The sequence below is a fragment of the Ursus arctos genome, unplaced genomic scaffold (genome assembly GCF_023065955.2).
Source record: "Ursus arctos isolate Adak ecotype North America unplaced genomic scaffold, UrsArc2.0 scaffold_26, whole genome shotgun sequence".
Taxonomy (NCBI): Eukaryota; Metazoa; Chordata; class Mammalia; order Carnivora; family Ursidae; genus Ursus; species Ursus arctos.
The window spans coordinates 7,523,569-7,541,107 of record NW_026622941.1 but is presented as its reverse complement, the minus strand read 5'-3'; the positions used below and the strand labels follow the sequence as shown (position 1 = coordinate 7,541,107).

The 17,539-nt window shown below is 54.4% G+C and overlaps 2 protein-coding genes across 4 annotated transcripts in view; both read right to left on the bottom strand.

Moving 5' to 3' along the window:
- Positions 1-11,256, bottom strand: part of CD4 (CD4 molecule) — a 46,298-nt gene extending 35,042 nt beyond the window's left edge. Inside the window, exon 1 of one of the 3 annotated variants that reach the window (XM_057303228.1) lies at positions 10,151-11,256. The gene's annotated coding sequence lies outside the window, so the exon portion shown is untranslated. Of the gene's footprint in view, positions 1-3,093; positions 3,219-10,150 lie in introns of those variants that run through there. The other 2 variants (XM_026502570.4, XM_057303229.1) reach the window with 2 other exon arrangements.
- A 611-nt stretch (positions 11,257-11,867) lies between these two features.
- LAG3 (lymphocyte activating 3) lies at positions 11,868-17,539 on the bottom strand. The gene is made up of 8 exons (XM_026502572.4): positions 17,201-17,539; positions 16,745-16,892; positions 16,075-16,361; positions 15,223-15,480; positions 14,668-14,940; positions 12,819-13,061; positions 12,421-12,551; positions 11,868-12,091 (listed from the first exon to the last, which is right to left on the bottom strand). The coding sequence occupies exons 1-8, from the start codon at positions 17,256-17,258 to the stop codon at positions 11,927-11,929; spliced, it is 1,563 nt and encodes a 520-aa protein (XP_026358357.2). The 5' UTR covers positions 17,259-17,539; the 3' UTR covers positions 11,868-11,926.

Below are 17,539 nucleotides of genomic sequence, written 5' to 3'. Positions count from 1 at the left end.
TGGTTCCCACTGCCTTGCAACCCAGACTCACTGCGTCCTTGGTGAGCGTAGAGTAAAGAGTCTCCATTTGAATTATCCCTTCCCTGGGGTCCAAATTCAGTATAGACGCCTGGGGAAGGCTAGGGACCTCCTTGACCCTCCCCCAAATGGTGGTCATTTCTTCTTGCTCACGCCATGATCCTGGGGTCTGTGCAGAGGGCTACTTCCCCACCTCCACCTCCTTGCACCACCCCAACTCACCCAGGGCTCAGCTTGGTGGAGGAGGCTATGGGTTTCCAGCTGCTGCTTGCTTTGGTGACTTGGGCTTCCGCTGCCGCCCCAGAGAGCAGGCTTTTGATCCCCACATCCTCATCCTCCCCAGAGGCGCTCTGCCCCAGTACAGTGGCATCCTGTACACCATAGCCCCCTGAGAGAGGCTGGGAGGGCTTGCTGGTCCCTCAGGTCCTGCACCCCACTCCCTTTCTCTCTCCTTGCGTCTCTGCTCACATCTGTGTATTTCTGTACCCATGCCTCCCCACACTGACGACTCCCATATTCAACTCCCCACATCTGTACCTCTCTTCCTCTTGGCCTCATGCGCCAGGAACCAATTTTGGCTCCCCTGGTCTTGCCCAGAGTGCCCCTTGCCCCTCCTCCTTTTTCATCTCCACCTCCAGCTGCCACTAAGCTCTAGCCCCTTCTTGCCAGTAAACAGGCATCCAGGCCTCTGGTGGGAACGCAGGCTTTCAACAAGCTTTGATGTGAAGGGAGCCTCCAGAGCGCAGCCTGGAGCCGCAGGTGGGTGCGAGGGAGATGTCTGCAGGGCGGACCAAGGGAAAAGGACAGATTCCAAGAAACTCACAGAGGCTCCAAGGGAGGCTGAGGGAGGCTGGAAGGGAGCAACCAGAGGAGGTCATTAAAGCCACAGCTACACTTCACACAATCCCTGATCCCACGCCAAGCCCAGGGTAGTACACACCGGGCAGCGTCAGAGGGAAAGAGATGAAGACATTTTGAAAGGCAACACACATGCCCAGAGCAGTAGACCAAAAGAGAGATCAAAGGAGACCAAGAGAACCGTGAGACCAAAATGGCAACACACACTGGCAACCTCTTCGAGCTCTTGAGGTTCCTGTTGCCCTGGCCCTGGGCCCCCAGATGGGATGAGGAGCGAGACTGGGGAGAGGAAGAGGGCACAGCCCCACCACAGCAACAGTCTGTGGTCCCACAGACACTTTCATCTTCTCCCCAGAGCCCCCAGGCAGCCCCCCAAGCCCCGCCACGGGATGTGCCCCCCACCGCATACACCCTCTCTATTGCTCACTGGGTTCATATAAACTTCCTAGAGACCATGACCCTCTAAGGGACCCTTGTGGTTCGGTGGCTGCAACCTCCGCCATCCTCTCCTTTGCCTCAGACACCCACGTGGCGGGGGGGGGGGGTGCTGTGCCTTCCTTCCTTCCCCTATATCCCCCAAAAAGTGTGGAACAGAGCTCAACCTTAGAGCCCTACAAACCCAGGCCCCCATCTGCCCCCTTCCCATCACCCACCCTCATCAAAGTTATCTCATTCAACATTCAGTGAGTGTCCAAAATGTGCAAGGCCCTTGGTCTACTGAACTCCCTTGTTGCCACCTCACCATTATGGCCCAAATCGGGGCCTAAGACGTTACAGGGCTTCTGCCTAGAACCAGTTGGTGAGGGGGAGTTCTTATTTCGAAGTATACCTCTTCTATATATGTGCCCCCACACTGAAAGAGGAAAATCATGTCAGGAGTTCTCTCTGACCCTGTCCTCTGGGAACTCCTTCATCCGAGGTTGAGAGGGCGGCCATTTTGTATGAGCCCACAGAATCTAACACAACGCAAGAAACTATTTGTCAAAATATAACGGAGTGACCTCCCCCATCAAGTTTTACTGTCAGCCTCACACCCCTAACAATTTGCCCCACGAGAACGGAACTTTCAGAAAGAGCTATCCCACCCAGAGCAAAATGTTTGAATTAGCGATAGTGCGACCTTTCTATTTTGAGGAATCTGACGATACGGAGAAGGTCCTTTTCCCAGAATATGTCTTGAGGACAGCTCTGCAAGGCCATGGAGGTCTTAGGAGAGAAGAAAGGACAAGGAACCCGGAGGCGGGAGGTGGGATTGTACACGGCATTCCATCTTGAGAGGTAACACCTCCTGCGTCCCCCCACACCACACCAAGCCCAGGCGGGACCTCTAAATCCTTTACTAAACCACCTAGCCTCCTTTTCTAGGGCAGCTGAGACATCTAAAACTTTCTTAGAACCTGTTTTTCTAATGACGTATTTACCTAAGAATATGTATCTACTGTGCTGACAGCATTGCATACCTCACAGCCCAGTTTCAACCCTTTCAGAGAATTTCGTGAACCATTTTAAAGCTCATTAAAATGGAAGGGCCCTTAGACATACTGTTCAAGAATCCTAAAAATGCCCCAAAATAGACAAAAAATGTAGAAATAAATATAGACAGAAAAGATAGCTAAAGGAACCTACCTCATTCATAGGGCTTATGAAATCCTGCAAACAAATAGGGTCTCTGGTGTGAATTTCTGACAATTGCATCTTTGGGAAAACTGATTTGGGGAGAATTGCTTCTAGACTGGATTTCACCTCTCATTTTCTTGCTTTTTCCTTTGTTTCCTCTTTTCATTTATTTTTTTATCGACATCCTTCCTCCTTAATATATTTTTATTCTTTCTATTCATTTTCCACCCCTTCTTCCATCTTTTCTACCTCTTTTCTCTCTTCCTATCTTCATCCCTTCCATGGCCCCTTGACTAGTTTCTCAGCCCGGGGTGGCCTCCAGTCTCCGTGCCTTCTCTGATCTTGCAATCCAGCTCAACGCCCCTCTGAGGAGCACCTTCTGCTCCGGGCACTGAGCTGTGCACAGGGGGTTGTGGAGAGAAGTTTGCCATGGTCCCCCGGCCTCTTGAACTCACCATTCCAGTGCGAAACACAAGAGAAGATGGCCAGCGTTCTGGGCAGAGAACTGGGAGTCCAGAACATTCCAACCCATCTACTTCCACGTTCTCCTCCCCTTGCCGGACCCATGGAACGGAATGAAGCTGAGTCTATCCATCTTACCTCTGGGCCTGTGTCTTTCCTCCCCTCTGCTTCTCACACAGTGTGTCTACGTGAAGGCTGGGAGCTCTGCAACCAGGAGCCCACTGAGGAGAGTGCTTGTTACTTCTGCAGAGACGTATGTAAACGAAGAGACAGGAAGCCCGGTGGTGAGGCTCCTCCACACCCCAGGCCTGGGCCAGCCCCCAACGTCACTATCTGGGGCTGGGGTCACCACCCCCTGCCTCTCAGGGAAGATGTCAAAGTGAAAATGCCAAAGTCAAGGGGAAAAGTTGAGCGGAACCAGGCTGGAGAGCAGAGTGTCACCGAACTCCTTGTTGTGTAACAAGAAAAAAATGGCCTCGATGATACTGCAGTCTGGTTTGGGCTTCAAGGGAAGAAGAAGTGGGAGGGAGGTGGGGGGCACATGAGAGCATTTGGTAAGCCCTGTACAGCCCCTTGCTCCAGGGTCCTAAGGGCATTTGTTCAGCGGGGAGGGACCAAAGGCATTAGAGGTGGCCCAGTGTGGCAGAGAGGGTCTGGGCTGAGACCTGCAGAGTGACCCCCAGAGTGACCATGGACTAGACCCTTTGCCTCTGGCCCTTCGACTCTGGCCAGCCCTCAAGTGCTTCTCTAGCCCAGGTCTCTCTCGAGCTCCAGACGTGCAGCTCCACCTGCCGTTGGACATCTCCATTCGGAAGCTCACTGTGCAGAGCAAACCCAACATGTCCCACACTGCACTTACCAGCTGCTCACCATCACCCTCCAGCCCTACTTCTTCCGCAAGTCCGCCGCTCAGCAAGGGCTTTGCCACCTCCCAGCTGCTCAGGCCAAATAAACTGGGTGTACTCTCTGACTCCTTCGCCCAACCCCTCCCATACGTTTATTTGCCATTTCCTGTGGATGCTACCTTCGAACTCTCTCAGAAGTCTATCCAAGTCACTCTGCCCCACTACCACCGTTCCATCCACTCCAACCCCAGGCGCCATCCCCCTCTTGTGCCTGGAGGACAGCCCCTGCCTCCTCGCCGGTCTCCTGGCCTCCCCATTCTGTCGTCCTCTGGCTCATCCTCCACCAGCAGCCTGACTGATCATTTAAATGTGCCCATGTGACCGTGCCCTTTCCCTACCATGAAAAGAGTGGCTAGTTGAGCTTGCAACTCCAACAATTAATGCAGGCATTTCTACTTGAGACAACGTAGTGATTCATTCGCCACAGAAAGGCATCCCGCTACTTTTCATCTTATAACACAGTGTACTCAACATTGGAGATTTAATAACATTAATATTTACTGCTTCATCAAAGAAATTCTTAAGTGAAAGTGGCATTAATATTTTTATTCATTTTTGACTGCGAGTGCCTGGCGGTGAAGAACACAGTGACCACAGCCCCGTTTGGCTCCGCTGCCTCGATTTGTGCTAAGGCAGCAGTCTAACCCAGATTGCTTTGGCAGCGTCATCACGATGTCAACCTAGTGACAAAAGCCAATAATGTCTTATTATTTTTATGAAAGTAGCTTGAACTCAGAATCTCCCTGAAAGGGTCTCGGGGGCCCCTCGCCCCATGGGCTACACTTTGGGAACCACTAATAGAGGAAATTTCATTCAGTCTTCAGATCTTCGCTATTTGTCTGCACCGACTTTAAGTTGTCCCCCAAAATGTTGTTTCTTTCTTTCTTAGTAATAGAACCCTCCTTTTTTTAGCTGAGGTCCTGGCTGCCCAGATTTAATGTATACTGAATCCCAGCCTCCCTTGCATCTGGACGTGACTAAATGACTCAATTTCGGTTAATGGATGTAAGTGCGAGGGTTCGGTGTGACCTCTAAGGGCCGTCCGTACAGGTAGGGTGTGTGTCCTCCTGGGGCTTCAACCCCCTCCTGCAGACTTCTTTACAGCCAGCCTGCTGTTCTCATTTAAGTTTCTAACCTCTGATCTAATCCAGTTCTGCCCGTTCATTCATATATTCAACAAGCTGGGTTGTTTTTTTTTTTTTAAGATTTTATTTTCAAGTAATCTCTACACTCCATGTGGGGCTTCAAACCCACAACCCCGAGATCAAGAGTTGCAGGCTCTACCGACTGAGCCAGCCAGGCGCCCCTATTCAAGTGTCTTCCAGGCCCAAGGCACTCTGGGTGCAGGGGTTGTAATAAGTAAGCTAGACATGGTCACCGCTCCAGCCTGTGTCACAGACACTGAACAATTAATTGTGCCATCACAATTGGACACGTGCTACAAAAGGGAAGCCCAGGGTGCTGGGGATCTTATTATAGGGAGCCTGATTTCAACTGGGAGATCGAGAAAGGCTTCCCTGGGAAGTGTGTATCAGGGAGCATTGAGCTCTGCTGCAAGTGAAAGAAAATTCAACATGATAGAGGCTTAACTGAGACTGAAGGTGAGTTCTTACCTGGAAGAAGTCTGGAGGCAGGTGCCTCGGAGGTAAGGGAGGTGAGGGGGCACCCCCTCACCCCCCGCCCCGCACCTTACAGCAGGATTTGTGTGTCTGGATCTTGTTGCTTCGCTATCCTCTGCACTTGACCCCTCCTCTCAAACTCCTCAGCTGAAACAAGGTTTCCTTAATAAAGGAACCCGCCAGTACACCATGCTTCCTCTCCCTTGCAAGCACTTGTCCAAGTGTAATAGTGAGGAAATTATTGTTTAGTGTCTCTCTGGCAGGCTCGAGTGGTGACCACGTCTGTCTTACTTAGCACCCAGAAGAATGCTTGGTCCTGGTAGACCCTTATTACATATTGAATCGTTTATTAAAAGTATTGACGGGCCCCTGGGTGACTCAGTCGGTTAAATGTCTAACTCTTGATTTCAGCTCAGGTCATGATCCCAGGGTCCTGGGATTGAGCCCCACGTTGGGCTCCATGCTGAGCATGGAGCCTGCTTAAGATCCTCTCCTTCCATCCCCACAGCCACCCCTGCACGGGCATGCGGGCGCACTCTCTCTCTTAAAAATAAATTGAATTGTATTGATATTTATTGGTATTAAATTGGTTGTAGTAAAATACGCACACTGTAAAATTCACCATTTTAACCGTTTTGAAGCCTACAGTTCTGTGGCATTAAGTACGTTCATGTTATTAGGCAGCTGTCACCACCATCCATCTCCAGAACTTCTTCATCTTCCGCAACTGAAGCTCTGTACCCTTTAAACACTTACTGCCCATCCTCCTCCCCCAGCCCCTGGCTGTTGAATATGTTATTTTTATTATATTTTATTTTTTTAAGATTTCATGTATTTGAGATATTTATTTATTGAGAGAGAGAGAGCACGCACAAGAAGGGGGAGAGACAGAGGAAGAAGGAGAAGCAGGCTCTCTCCTGAGCAGGGAATCTGACACGGGGCTCGATCCCAGAACCCTGAGATCATGACCTGAGCCGAGGGCAGACGCTTAACTGACTGAGCCACCCAGGTGCCCCTATTTTATTTTATTTTATTTAAATTCCTGTTGAATTCTTTTTGAATGAATGAATGAATGAATGAATGAATGAATGAATGAATGAAAAGCCAAGGATCACAAAACCAAATGACCACAGGAGCCTGCTAGGTGACACGGTGGGGAAAACAGTAGGGAGGGGTGGGGACTGAGGTGGGCCAACTGGAAGGTAATGAAGGCAGCCACTGACCCACACAGCTCCAGCTGAGTTGATAGGAGAGCTTGCACCAGACTTGCCTGCCTGTTGCACCAAACTTTCAAGGGAAGGTGGAAAACCAAACATTTATATGCTATCCCCTCATTTTAATGTTGGCAACTCACTTTCTGTTGTTGTTCTAACCCTGAGTGAGTCAAACAAAGCATTCCAAAGGGCTTGATCTAGCTTAGGGCCACCAACTTGCAACCGATGCACCAGACGGATTGTGAGATGCTGTCCAGCCCTTGGGTCTGTGACCTTGAGCGCCCGTGAAGTTGGATTCTCAGGAGTTAACGGGCCCCAAGAACCTGGCTCTCCCTCTGGGGTTTCCAAACAGGAAAAGATAACAGGAGGAGAGAGGAAGTTTCTGCTGAGCAGTTAGGACTGCTAAGTGCATTATATGGTTGTATATTTTATTTAATCCTCACGACAATGATAGGGCATAACTGCTTTTCTCCAGATTACACTGATGAGGAAACTCAGGCTCAAAGAGTTTAAGAAAATAGCTAACAGTCACAGAGCCAGTAACCAAATTGGTGGAACTGGGATTCCAACTTAGCTGCTGGGGCCGCAGCCCTGGGTGGTCCCCCTCCCCCTAACGGCCTCTCCTCTGCAGTAAGAAAGGCCAAGTTGGGGGTGCCTGTCTGGCTCAGTTGAAAGAGCATGTGACTCTTGATTCCAGGGTCATGAGTTTGAGCCCTACGTTGGGTGTAAAGATTACTTAAAAATAAATAAATAAATAAATAAACTAATAAAAATTAAAAAAAAAAAAAAAAAAGGAAGGCCAGACTGATGGCTAAGAGAAATCTTCTCCCATGGTGACAGAGAGGTATAAGGCCGACAAGCATGTCTGGGGCTTCGCACCACCATGATCCCTCACATCAACTGAGTGATTTGCCACTTTTCAAGCACTTTCACATACATTAGCACATGTCAAACATTTTGGTAAGTATTACTGTCCCCCTTTTACGGAAGAAGAAACTGAAGTGAAGCTGTTTGCTCCCTCACAGGCCTGTGAGCATGGAGCATGGGGATTTCCAGAAGTCTCCTGCTTCCTGGTAGAGAGCTACTTTTGCTGCGTGTATTGTCTCCAGGCTGGAGGAGGGGAAGGAGCCCAAGGTGGGAGAAAGTTGGGGAGAAGAGCAAAGCCCACTTGGTGACCTGCTGATGGAGTGTCGGGGACCAGGCTGTTGGAGAAGGGGTAGGGCAGCCTGTGGAGTAGGGAGTTGGAAGCCCCAGGTGCAGTCTTGTGGTGGCCTCCTTACCAGAACCTTCTGCCCTTCTGCAGCTGCACCGACACCCTCTGCAAAGGGGAGTGGGGGCAGGGCTTGGAGATGGGGGAAGTGGGGGAGGGGTGACTGAGGCTGTTGTTTGGGAAGCAGAGTCTTGGAGGGCTGACCCACCTCCACCCTAGTCATATTGTCCCTAGCTCTGTGACCATGTTCGGCAACTCGGAGGGAGGCTCCTGGGCCTCCCACCTCCCATGGGAGGTTGGAGCAGGCAGATTTCAGAGCTTGGCCTGGGCTCAGCCAGCCAGCACCTGCAGCCCTTGGAGAAACTGTCAGCCACAGAGTGGAGCAGCTAGAAGCCATCCCCACCCCAACCCCATTCCCTTCAAAGGGCTAAGTCCACCTGGGAGTGGGCCTGAGCAGGGACACCTAAGCTCTTTGCTCACCTCCTTTGGAGGTGGGGTGGGCGGCAACAGCAGGGGCTCAGGCCTGAAACCTAACACCCCTGCCTGGTGGGGGTAGTGGGACAGGGAAATTTCTGCTCCTGCCCTGACCCAGGGAAATGAGAAGACCAAGTCGAAGGTCAGGGACACACTGGCAAATGTGACCACCAGTCTGAATGAGCACAGTATGGCCTCTTGCCTGACACATTTGACTTGGCAAGACCCTTACCTCATTCGGCTTCCAGAGCCTCTGGACAGTAGACAGTGGAGGAGGCTTGTCAGGCCCATTGCAAGGCCAGGGATGGAGGATCTCAAAGATGCCCCCTCTCCTCATTTGGCCTGTCTCTCTTTCAGGCACTGTTCCCCCACGATAGCCAAGCTGTCATAAGCAAGATGGCCCCCAATGATTCCTGCTACTTCCAATTCATACTTTATGCTGTCGCCTCCCATATTGTACCAGCGTTGGTCTGTGTGGTCTAGGGCAGAAGTGATGGTATATCCCTTTCTAGATTAGGTTATAAAGACGTGGGAGCTTTCTTCTTGGCCACTCTCTCCCCCTGAAGAAGCCAGTTGCTATGTAGTGAGCAGCCTTATGAAGAGGCTCACTGAGAGAGGAACTACAGCCTCTGACCAGCAGCCACCTGAGGGAGTCTTTTTTGGAAGCAGATCCTCTGCCCTGGCCAAGCCTTTAGATGACCACAGCCCTGGCCCCCATCCTAGCAGCCTCACAAGAGACCCTGCGCCAGAACTGCTCAGCTAAGCTGCTCTTAGCTTCGTGAAGGTGTGAGATCATATGTTTATTGTTTTAAATTACTAACCTTTGGGGTGACTTGTTATGTGGCAATAGGCAACTAATAGAGCATTTTTTTTTTTTTGCTTCCTTCCTTTTTTAGTTTTTAAGATTTTATTTATTTATTTGACAGAGAGACAGAGAGAGCCAGAGAGCACAAGGGGCGGGGGTGGAATGGCAGAGGGAGAAGGAGAAGCAGGCTCCCGGCTGAGCAGGGAACTGGGATCATGACCTGAGCTTAACCAAGTGAGCCACCCAGGTGGCCCACTTCCTTCCTTTTTAACAAGGGTTTAAGATGATCCCCCAGCCCCACCCCCACTGAAGGCTCCTGAGCTCCCTGCCTCCTTCACTCCCTTCCCCTCCAGGACCCCAACCTGGAACACTGGTTTGCCAATGAACTTGGAGATGCAAGATAAATTCACCTAGCTCCCTGGGGGGTCTTAAGAGAACTGTAAAAGGGTCAGACGTTATCCTGCCAGATGGGGAGTGGGGCTTTGGGGGGAAAGGGGGTGAAGAGCAGGAATGTGTCAACCCTAGGGGAGACCCCACAGAGGAAGGAATAAGAATGAAAGAAGGAGCCCTGTATGCACAAGCCCCATGCCCCCTCTTCCTTCTACCCTTTGCTCTTCTCTTTCTTAGTGGGTAGAGGAACCAGGTGGCCTTTCATGTTGCCTCTGTCCCCTCCCTGTCCCCTTCATTCAGGAGCTTGGAGAAGTCCCCACATAGACAATGGTGAATCCTTGATGACTACTCTCATGAGCCCAAAGGGCATAGGATGTTACCCAGTAGAGAGGAAAATTGCCACCCACAGAACTTTCCAGGAAACCCCGGCCCCATTGAAACATGGGGCTTCCACTCCAGCTATGGAGAGCAGGGTCATAGGGCAGACCTGAGGAGTCTCCTCAGCAGCTGTCCCCAGCCCATGGCAAAGGGTGGGGATGATGCTTTGGAGGCTTCTCAAAGGAACTTCAGGACTTCACCTTACAGCGGGATGACCTCTGGTGAGTGCCAGCGCCTCTCTCCGTGCCACCGTTTCTCTGCCTGTGACAAGGCAAGGGTTACCACCATGCTAAGGCTCAGAAACTCGGACTGCTTTAAATGGTTCATTCCTCAGGTTTCAGAGGGTACCCCTCGCCCTCAAAGGGTCTGCCCAGAGCAAAGGTACCCCTCTGTCCCCAAATCTCAGGCCATCGTGTCTCCACAGGGGTACGTCTTCAGCCTCCGGGTTTGTGTCGCTGTGCACGTGGCGCCCAGGCTCGGTGGGATACCGAGTAGGGCGCCTGCCACGGCGCACGCATGCGCCACCATGCGCCTCCGGCTCCCTTTCAATCTTCGTTTCCTCCTGTCCAGGGTTAAAATTCCCTGGCAGGGCTGTGTGCGGCTGAGTCCAGAGCCCTGCGCATACCGCAGTTGGAGGTCTAGGTTCGGGGAGGGGGGTGCCGGGGCCGAGGCTGTGCGCGTGCTCTGCGGAAGGACAGCGTGCACGGCTCAGGCGAATGTTCGCTCCAAGACAGAGACAGACAATGAGCGAGGCAGGCAGGCTCGTGGGGCTTGTGTCCCCTTCCCGGCGTGACCAGAACGGCTTCCTCCTTCACAAATGGGTAATCAGCCAAGCACATCATATGCACGGGGGCACCTTAGTTTTCAAAGCCCTTTGACCGTCCGATACTCACAGCAACCCGTTTTCATGGGTCATTATCCTTACTCCGTTTAGTAGGAGGAAACCGAGGCTGAGGAGATCAGCTCTGGTCAAGTCAGCAGAGAGAGGACTCCCAAAGCTGCGCCGTAGCCAGCGGTCTTGCTGGCCATTTTTCTCCCCACGTGGGGCCTTTGTTCACAGCACTCCCCTTTGTCAGACTTGGATCATAACCTTGCCAGGGCTGGGGCTACGTGTCGTCCTGAGGCGGGCATGGTTCGGTCCCTCTCCTGGAGAGCGCACAGGGTACGTGACCGCTGCTTGGTGTCCTCATACGCGGCCCGTAGAAAGTGAACCCCGCAGAGCTGGTGTGCACGCAGGGATCTGGGCCTGTCTGGACCACTGCGCGGTTCGCCTCTTCCCGCCTGCCCCCGCGTGCCCAGTGACCTCCCATGGTATGACAAGCAGTGACCACTGGGTGGCAGTGTGTTCTCGTGCCTGGGACCAGACAGGTTGCCCAGAGCCAAGGAACATGGGGGTGGGGAGGAGGCAAGCAGGAACCCCAGCCAGCTGCCCAGAAAGGTTGCAAGACCTGATCCCCTGGAGGACGTTACATGGCAGGGCTCCTCCGTGTGTGTGTGTGTGCGTGTGCGTGTGTGTATATGTGTGTGTCTGCGCGCGCGCACTGCAGCAAAAGGGCCAAGGACAATGTGAAATGGAGCCAAGTGTGGGGTGGGGTGGGCCAGGGGAACAAAAATACAAAGGAAACCAGGGCAGCCAGCATAATATGAGCGAAGGACACAGAAGAGAGCTGTAGAGGTAAGGGGTGAGGGCTTTTGGAGCTTCAGAAAAACGACTACCCCGGGGCAGAAAGAGAGAGAGCAAGAGAAAGACCAAGGCAGAAAGAATCACGAAGAGGCCAGGAACAGAAAAGAGAAAGATAAGAGAGATTGGCTGGGGAAAGTAGGTCGGAAGGCTGAGGTGGGAGAAGGGAGCCCCCAGAGGCTGGGCAGAGACAAGAACCTTCCCTGGACAAGAAGGAGCCAGACTCCGGCTTGCTGCTGACAGGGATTTTATTGGGACTGAGTTGTGAAGATCTGCGGGCTGCCTCAGCTCCAGGTCAGAGCTTCTCTGGCTCTGACTCCGGCTCCGGCTCCAGCTCCAACTCCCGCTCCAGCTCCGGCTCCGGCTCCAGCTCTGGCTCTTGCTCCAGCTCCCCTATCTTGCTCTGAGCCTGAGGTGGGTGAGTCCCATGCTCCAAGGCCGAGAATCTTCTTGGACGCCACTGTGGGAAGACATGGACGGTGGGTGGGGAGAAGGATGAAGGGAAAGAGAATAAGGAGGATACTGAGTGCATCTATTCTTTCCCAGCCCCCTGCCCTCCCCATCGGGTCCCAGGCCTTTTCTCAGCAACCCCCCCTCCCCAGACTTTCTTGGGTTGTCCTCCAGGTACAAGGAGTCCCTGGAGAGGCTTATGAAGAAGGGGCTCTGAAGGCAGGATGAGAAGCCCACCTTGGTCATCTTCCCTGAGGAAGGGATACCAGATGGCACTCAGAAAACTGAAGAGAGGGGAGGCCAGTGACCGGTGCGGGCTGAGGGGTGTCCCCAGCTCACCTGTCTTCTCCAAAGGTGAAAGCCAAGGGCTCCAGTCATCAAAAGGAGCAGAAAGAGGATACCAAGGATGAGAAAGAGAGGGAGATGGCCTGTTTTCAGGGCACCTGGGGCCCTCCCAGAGCGCTGGGCACCTACAGAAGGAGTTCAACGTGAGGCACCAGGTCATAGCTGAAAGGATATCTTGCCACACCCTCATACGTTGCAGATGCAGACAATGAGGCCCAGAGTTTCGGGACTTATCCAGCCAGGGTCATTAGCTAATGAATGGCAGAAGTGGGTTCGGGACTGGACACGAGGTTAGAAAGAAAAGATCTGGAATGCTGGCAGGGAGGGGTCTGGAAAGTGGGATCGAGAGGACGGGTCTGGAGCTGGTGCTGTGGCATTGTGGGGTCTCAGACCTGGGCCAGCCGGCTCAGTGAGGTACACCGCTGTCCCGAGAAGCCTCTCCCCCTGGTACACATGGCACTGCCAGGGCTGGGAAAGGAGTCTGGCCTCCTGCATCTCCAGCCAGGGTCCTGGGGAACCTCTCCAAGACTGCTTATCCAGGGGGCTCCACACAAAGCGCTCTTGTCCCGACGCCGGGGTCACCTCACAAAGCAGTTTTCTCAGCTTGCCAGGTAACCCAGAGGATTTGGGAGTCACTGAGAAAATCAGAGGGAAGAGATCTTTGGGGACCCGACCCTCTTCCTTGAAACCAAAGATTCAACTCCCCAGTCTTAATGGCCCCAGCACTCACCTGGGCTCTGATTGGGTGAGGTTGGGGGGAGGAGATGGGGTCAGGGCCAAATTAGTCTTATCAAGACAAAGCTCTGCGCAGATCACTCTACAGCTCAAAAGCCGTCCAGGCTCTCTAGTGCCTTTGGGGACCGTTCAAACCCAACCTGGCCCGGAAGGATCACCTAACAAATACCATCTTGGATTCTCTGCACAACTTTCTACTCAAATGCTCAGAAACCCCAAGATCAGCCCCCATACACCTTGCACTTTTTTTGCTTCCATGGCTTGGCTCACATCAGGGCCCCCTGCCTTGAGGTGCCCCCCAAATGAACTCTGCCCCCTTTCCTGAATGTTCAGAGAACAGTGAACTGACCCACCACTCAACAGACAGAGCGTCTCAAAGCTGTACGGTGAGAGGGAGGCCGGGTGGGAGGACACCAGTGGTGAAGGGGCTTGAACTAAGCATAGCGGTGGAGGCACCTGACGATTTGGTGACACAGACGCCGGACCTTAGACCCCGAGGCTGGCGCTTCCCAGCCGTGTGAGTTGAGAAATCCCTTCTCTGTAAAATGGGTAACCGTCTCTGCCCGTGAGTTGTCATGTGCAGAGAGCCTGGAAAACTAACACAAAATAGCTGACCCTCAAGAAGGCCTTGGACGGAGAGAACTGGGAGCTGTGGGCTGACTGGATGTGAGGAACCAGGAGGCCAGGTTTCAGGGGAGTGAGATACGGGTGGAGTTACCGGCAGAAAGGCTAAGTCAGCAGGAGGACACGTGTGAGGGAAGGATGGGGCTCGGAGTGAGGCTGGGGTGTGGGTAGGGCATCTCGGTACAGCTAGCCTGGAGCAGGTAGAAAGCCGGCACTGGCCCTCAGGAGATGTCTGACCTGTCAGCGTGTTCACTGATTCGCTCAGTCAATATACAGTACTAAGCACCTACTATGAGGTGCTACTGTTTAGTGACCACAGGTGAGTATTACAGACACAGCCAAGCTGTCGTGGCTTACCAATCCATCAACACACGCTTTCTGAGTTTTTGAGTTTTGTTGTGGTGTGGTTTGTTTTTTTTTTTCTGTGTTTGTTTTATACTCTCTTAAAAAAAAAAAAAAAGCCCTTGCTCAGTAAATATTTGCTGACCAAGGGACTGATTTATTAACTCCTCCCAAATCCAGGCCACTTCCTGCAACTTTAACCCAAGCACTAGTCCCCAAGTAGATGAGGATTCTAGAGTCCACCTCTTTTGAACCATTCAAACTTTTGCCACTTCTTCTTACTTCTCAGACCCTCCTCCCAATTCAGAGCAGGGGAGTCCCTCAGAGAAGAGTGGAATGTTCACCTAGTGACTCAGGGGAGATTTTCAGTTTCAGTTCTTTATGTGGGGGCGAGAAAGGAGGCCACCAGGGCAGCCTCTGCAACTTGCGCCCCCTGGCCTAGCATCATGAGGTGTCTGCCCAGTCTTGGCCCAGCCGGCCTGCCCTCCCTGTCCCAGCTGCCCTGCGATGGGAGCTCGTCCTTTCCCACCTGGGGCTGACCTGTGATGACTGCCAGAGTGACCGTGGCACTGAGCTGCTGTCCCTGCAGATGGATGTGGCAGGTGTAGGCCCCAGCCTGGGCCTGGCTCACAGCCTCCAGTTGGAGGTTAAAGTTGCCATCGCCTCCAGCCACCAGGAGGTCAGGACCCCCGGGAGGCGTCCACCTGGCAGTGAGAGAAGACTGGGTCCCCACACCGGGAGGCAGGCGGCAGGGTAGGTGCACCCTGGAACCTGCTCCTGCATACACTGTCAGAGGCCCTGAGGGCTCCAGACCTGGGAAAGAAGGAGAAACCAAAGTTGAAGCGGAGAGGGGGAGGCACAGAGAGGCTGGAGCACTGGGGCCCCGGGGGAAGGGAGGCAGACCAAAGGAGGTGGTCTGGCTCTGAAAAGCACAAGGGTGCAGAGCAATGTCGAAGTGAGGATGCTCAGAAGTGTGAGGCCCAGAGCATTCACAGTGGGCCCTAGCTGCCAGAGACCTGGTTTGGGGACCCATAAGTCGAGGGGGGGGGCAGGGAGGGGTTGTGGTCAAGGGCGAAGGCAGACTGGAGGTGTTACCCAGAATGGAGAGGTTGTACGTGATGGAGACATTGAAGCCATCTCTGTAGGTGAGGATGCAGCCCCATGGCCCAGAGTCTGAGGGGCTGACTTTGGGCAGGAAGAGGAAGCTTCCAGCTAAGTGGTGATGGGGGGACTCCTGAACAGGGACTCTGCCCCGGAACCAGTGCACAGAAGCTGGCGGGTCAGGGCGGCTGAAGGAGCAGTTCAAAATGACCCAGTCGGAGATCCTGAGGGACCCTGGGGGGCTAGCAGTCACTGCTCACAGAAAAAGAAGGTTTGATCAGCCCCACGGCAAACACTTGTCTTCTCCTTCCCAACCCTCCTCCGACCACTGCCCTGCAAGCCCCCCGCCCCCGCCCCCCCAGTCCAGGGCCTGGCACCTGAGGTGCTTAAAATGGGTGCTCCGGATCTCCTGCCTCTTTCCCCTGCTTCCCCGCCCCGCCAACCTCCAGTTTACTTGGCTCGATCTACCCTTGCCTGAGGATCCCCTCTAAGCCCACCCCTGAGCTACAGATGTCTAAAATGAGTCACTCTAGCCCTGCACTCTGCCCCCCAACCCAGGGGTGCCTCACCTCCTCCACCCTGGCACTCCCAGTGTGGGTGGGGGAGGGGAGCTCCGGGGGTGAGACAGTCTCTCCATAGGGTCCTCTCCCCACACACGTACTTCTCTGGGGGCCCCTTCCACTCTGCTCCCCACCCCCTCCCGCTCCCCTTCTGGGGGCTCTCGGGCGGGGCCCAGGGCGCATCCTGAGAGGCACAGACACCCCCCCCCGCCCTTCCTGCCTCCGGGGCGACGGGGACCGCGGCGCCCGGCTCCAGCCCCGCTCCCCGCGGCCCGCCCCCACCTACTGGAGGCCTGGCCCACGCGCAGACGGAGGCGGCAGGCGACGGAGCGGTCCCGGAGGTGCACAGCGGCGCGGTACTCGCCGGCGTCGGCGCGTCGGGCCGGGCGCAGCCACAGCGAGAAGTCCCCGCGCTGGAGGCCGCGCTCTTCCACCTGCACGCGGGGCTGCAGGGGGGGCCTCCCGCTGCGCAGGCCGCCGGCTGCCAGCATCAGCACCACGTAGGGCCGCGGCCCGGGGCCCCGCGCGGACGGCGCGGCGGGGCGCAGGGTGGGCGCGGGAGCCGGAGGGCCGCTGGGCGGGAGAGAAGGACGGGACTGAGAAATTCAGGGGGGAAGAAGCCCGGGGCAAGAGGCAGTCCAACCCCACTTCGACGATGAGGAAAGCCCCCCAAAAGGGAGATCTCTGGACCGCTAACCGACCCCATCCCCGTCTCCTCTCGGGTTGGGCCAGCGCCACCCACTCTCTTGAGGGGCAGGTGTAGAAGGGATGCAGGTGTGAGGGGAGCAGTCTTCCGAGGAAAGAAGGAAAGGCAGCGGGGGAAGCGGAGCCACGGCTTCAGAGCGACTGACAGCTCAGGGGAGGAGACAGAGGGCTGGCTTGGGCCTGGGGTTGTGAGTCTGGATGCCATTGCTCTTGGCTTTGGGGGTCCTATTTCCCAAGTTAGGGGTGCATACCTGTCTGGTAGATGGTGCCAAGTGACCCCTGCGGTTCGCAGAAGGCTGACATCCTGGAGAGGGATTGTGGGGCTGCAGGGGAGCTGGGCAGGAGCCCCTTCCTGGGCCCACACCACCGGGACCTCTGTCCCAGACCCTGGAGCCTCCACTGGGGAGGAAAAAAGAGGCCAAGGGGAGGGGCCATGAGCCAAAAGACTTAGGAGCAGAGAAGGAGCCTCACTTAACCGAAGGAGAAAGAGGGCTGAGGAAGATCTTGGGTTTCTGTCCCTTCCCCACCAACGGGAAGACTAAAGAGAGGCTTTGGGGGCAGAAAGGCTGCCCCAAGCAAGGCATTTAGAAGAATCCACCCAAGCTAAGGACCTTGGCAGCTGTGAGGTCCAGACATCCCTGCTGACCACACCCTTCCCCCACCATGATTCTGAAGTCAGCCCTCCCAGAGGGTCAGCCCCATCTTACCTGGAGCCACCCACCGCAGTTGCAGAAGCAGCAGAACCAGTAACGGAGCCTCCCACATCTCCCCTTAGGCCTGGGCCACACTGAGCCCCGCAAAGGGAAGAGGTCAGAAAGAAGAGAGGAACAGATGGACGAAGGAGAGTTCTGCAAAGAAATGGGGTGAAGGAAGGGAATCTAGAAGAGGGACAAGGACAGAGACCTGGAGATAGAGGGAAGAACCAACGACCAGATGCTGGAATCTAGAAGCAAGCTGGCCAGATCTGGCAGCAGAAGTTGGGGGGGGGGGGTCCCAGGAAATGGGCAGGGCAGTGACAGAATAGAGTGGAGGCAAGGTGGCTGTCT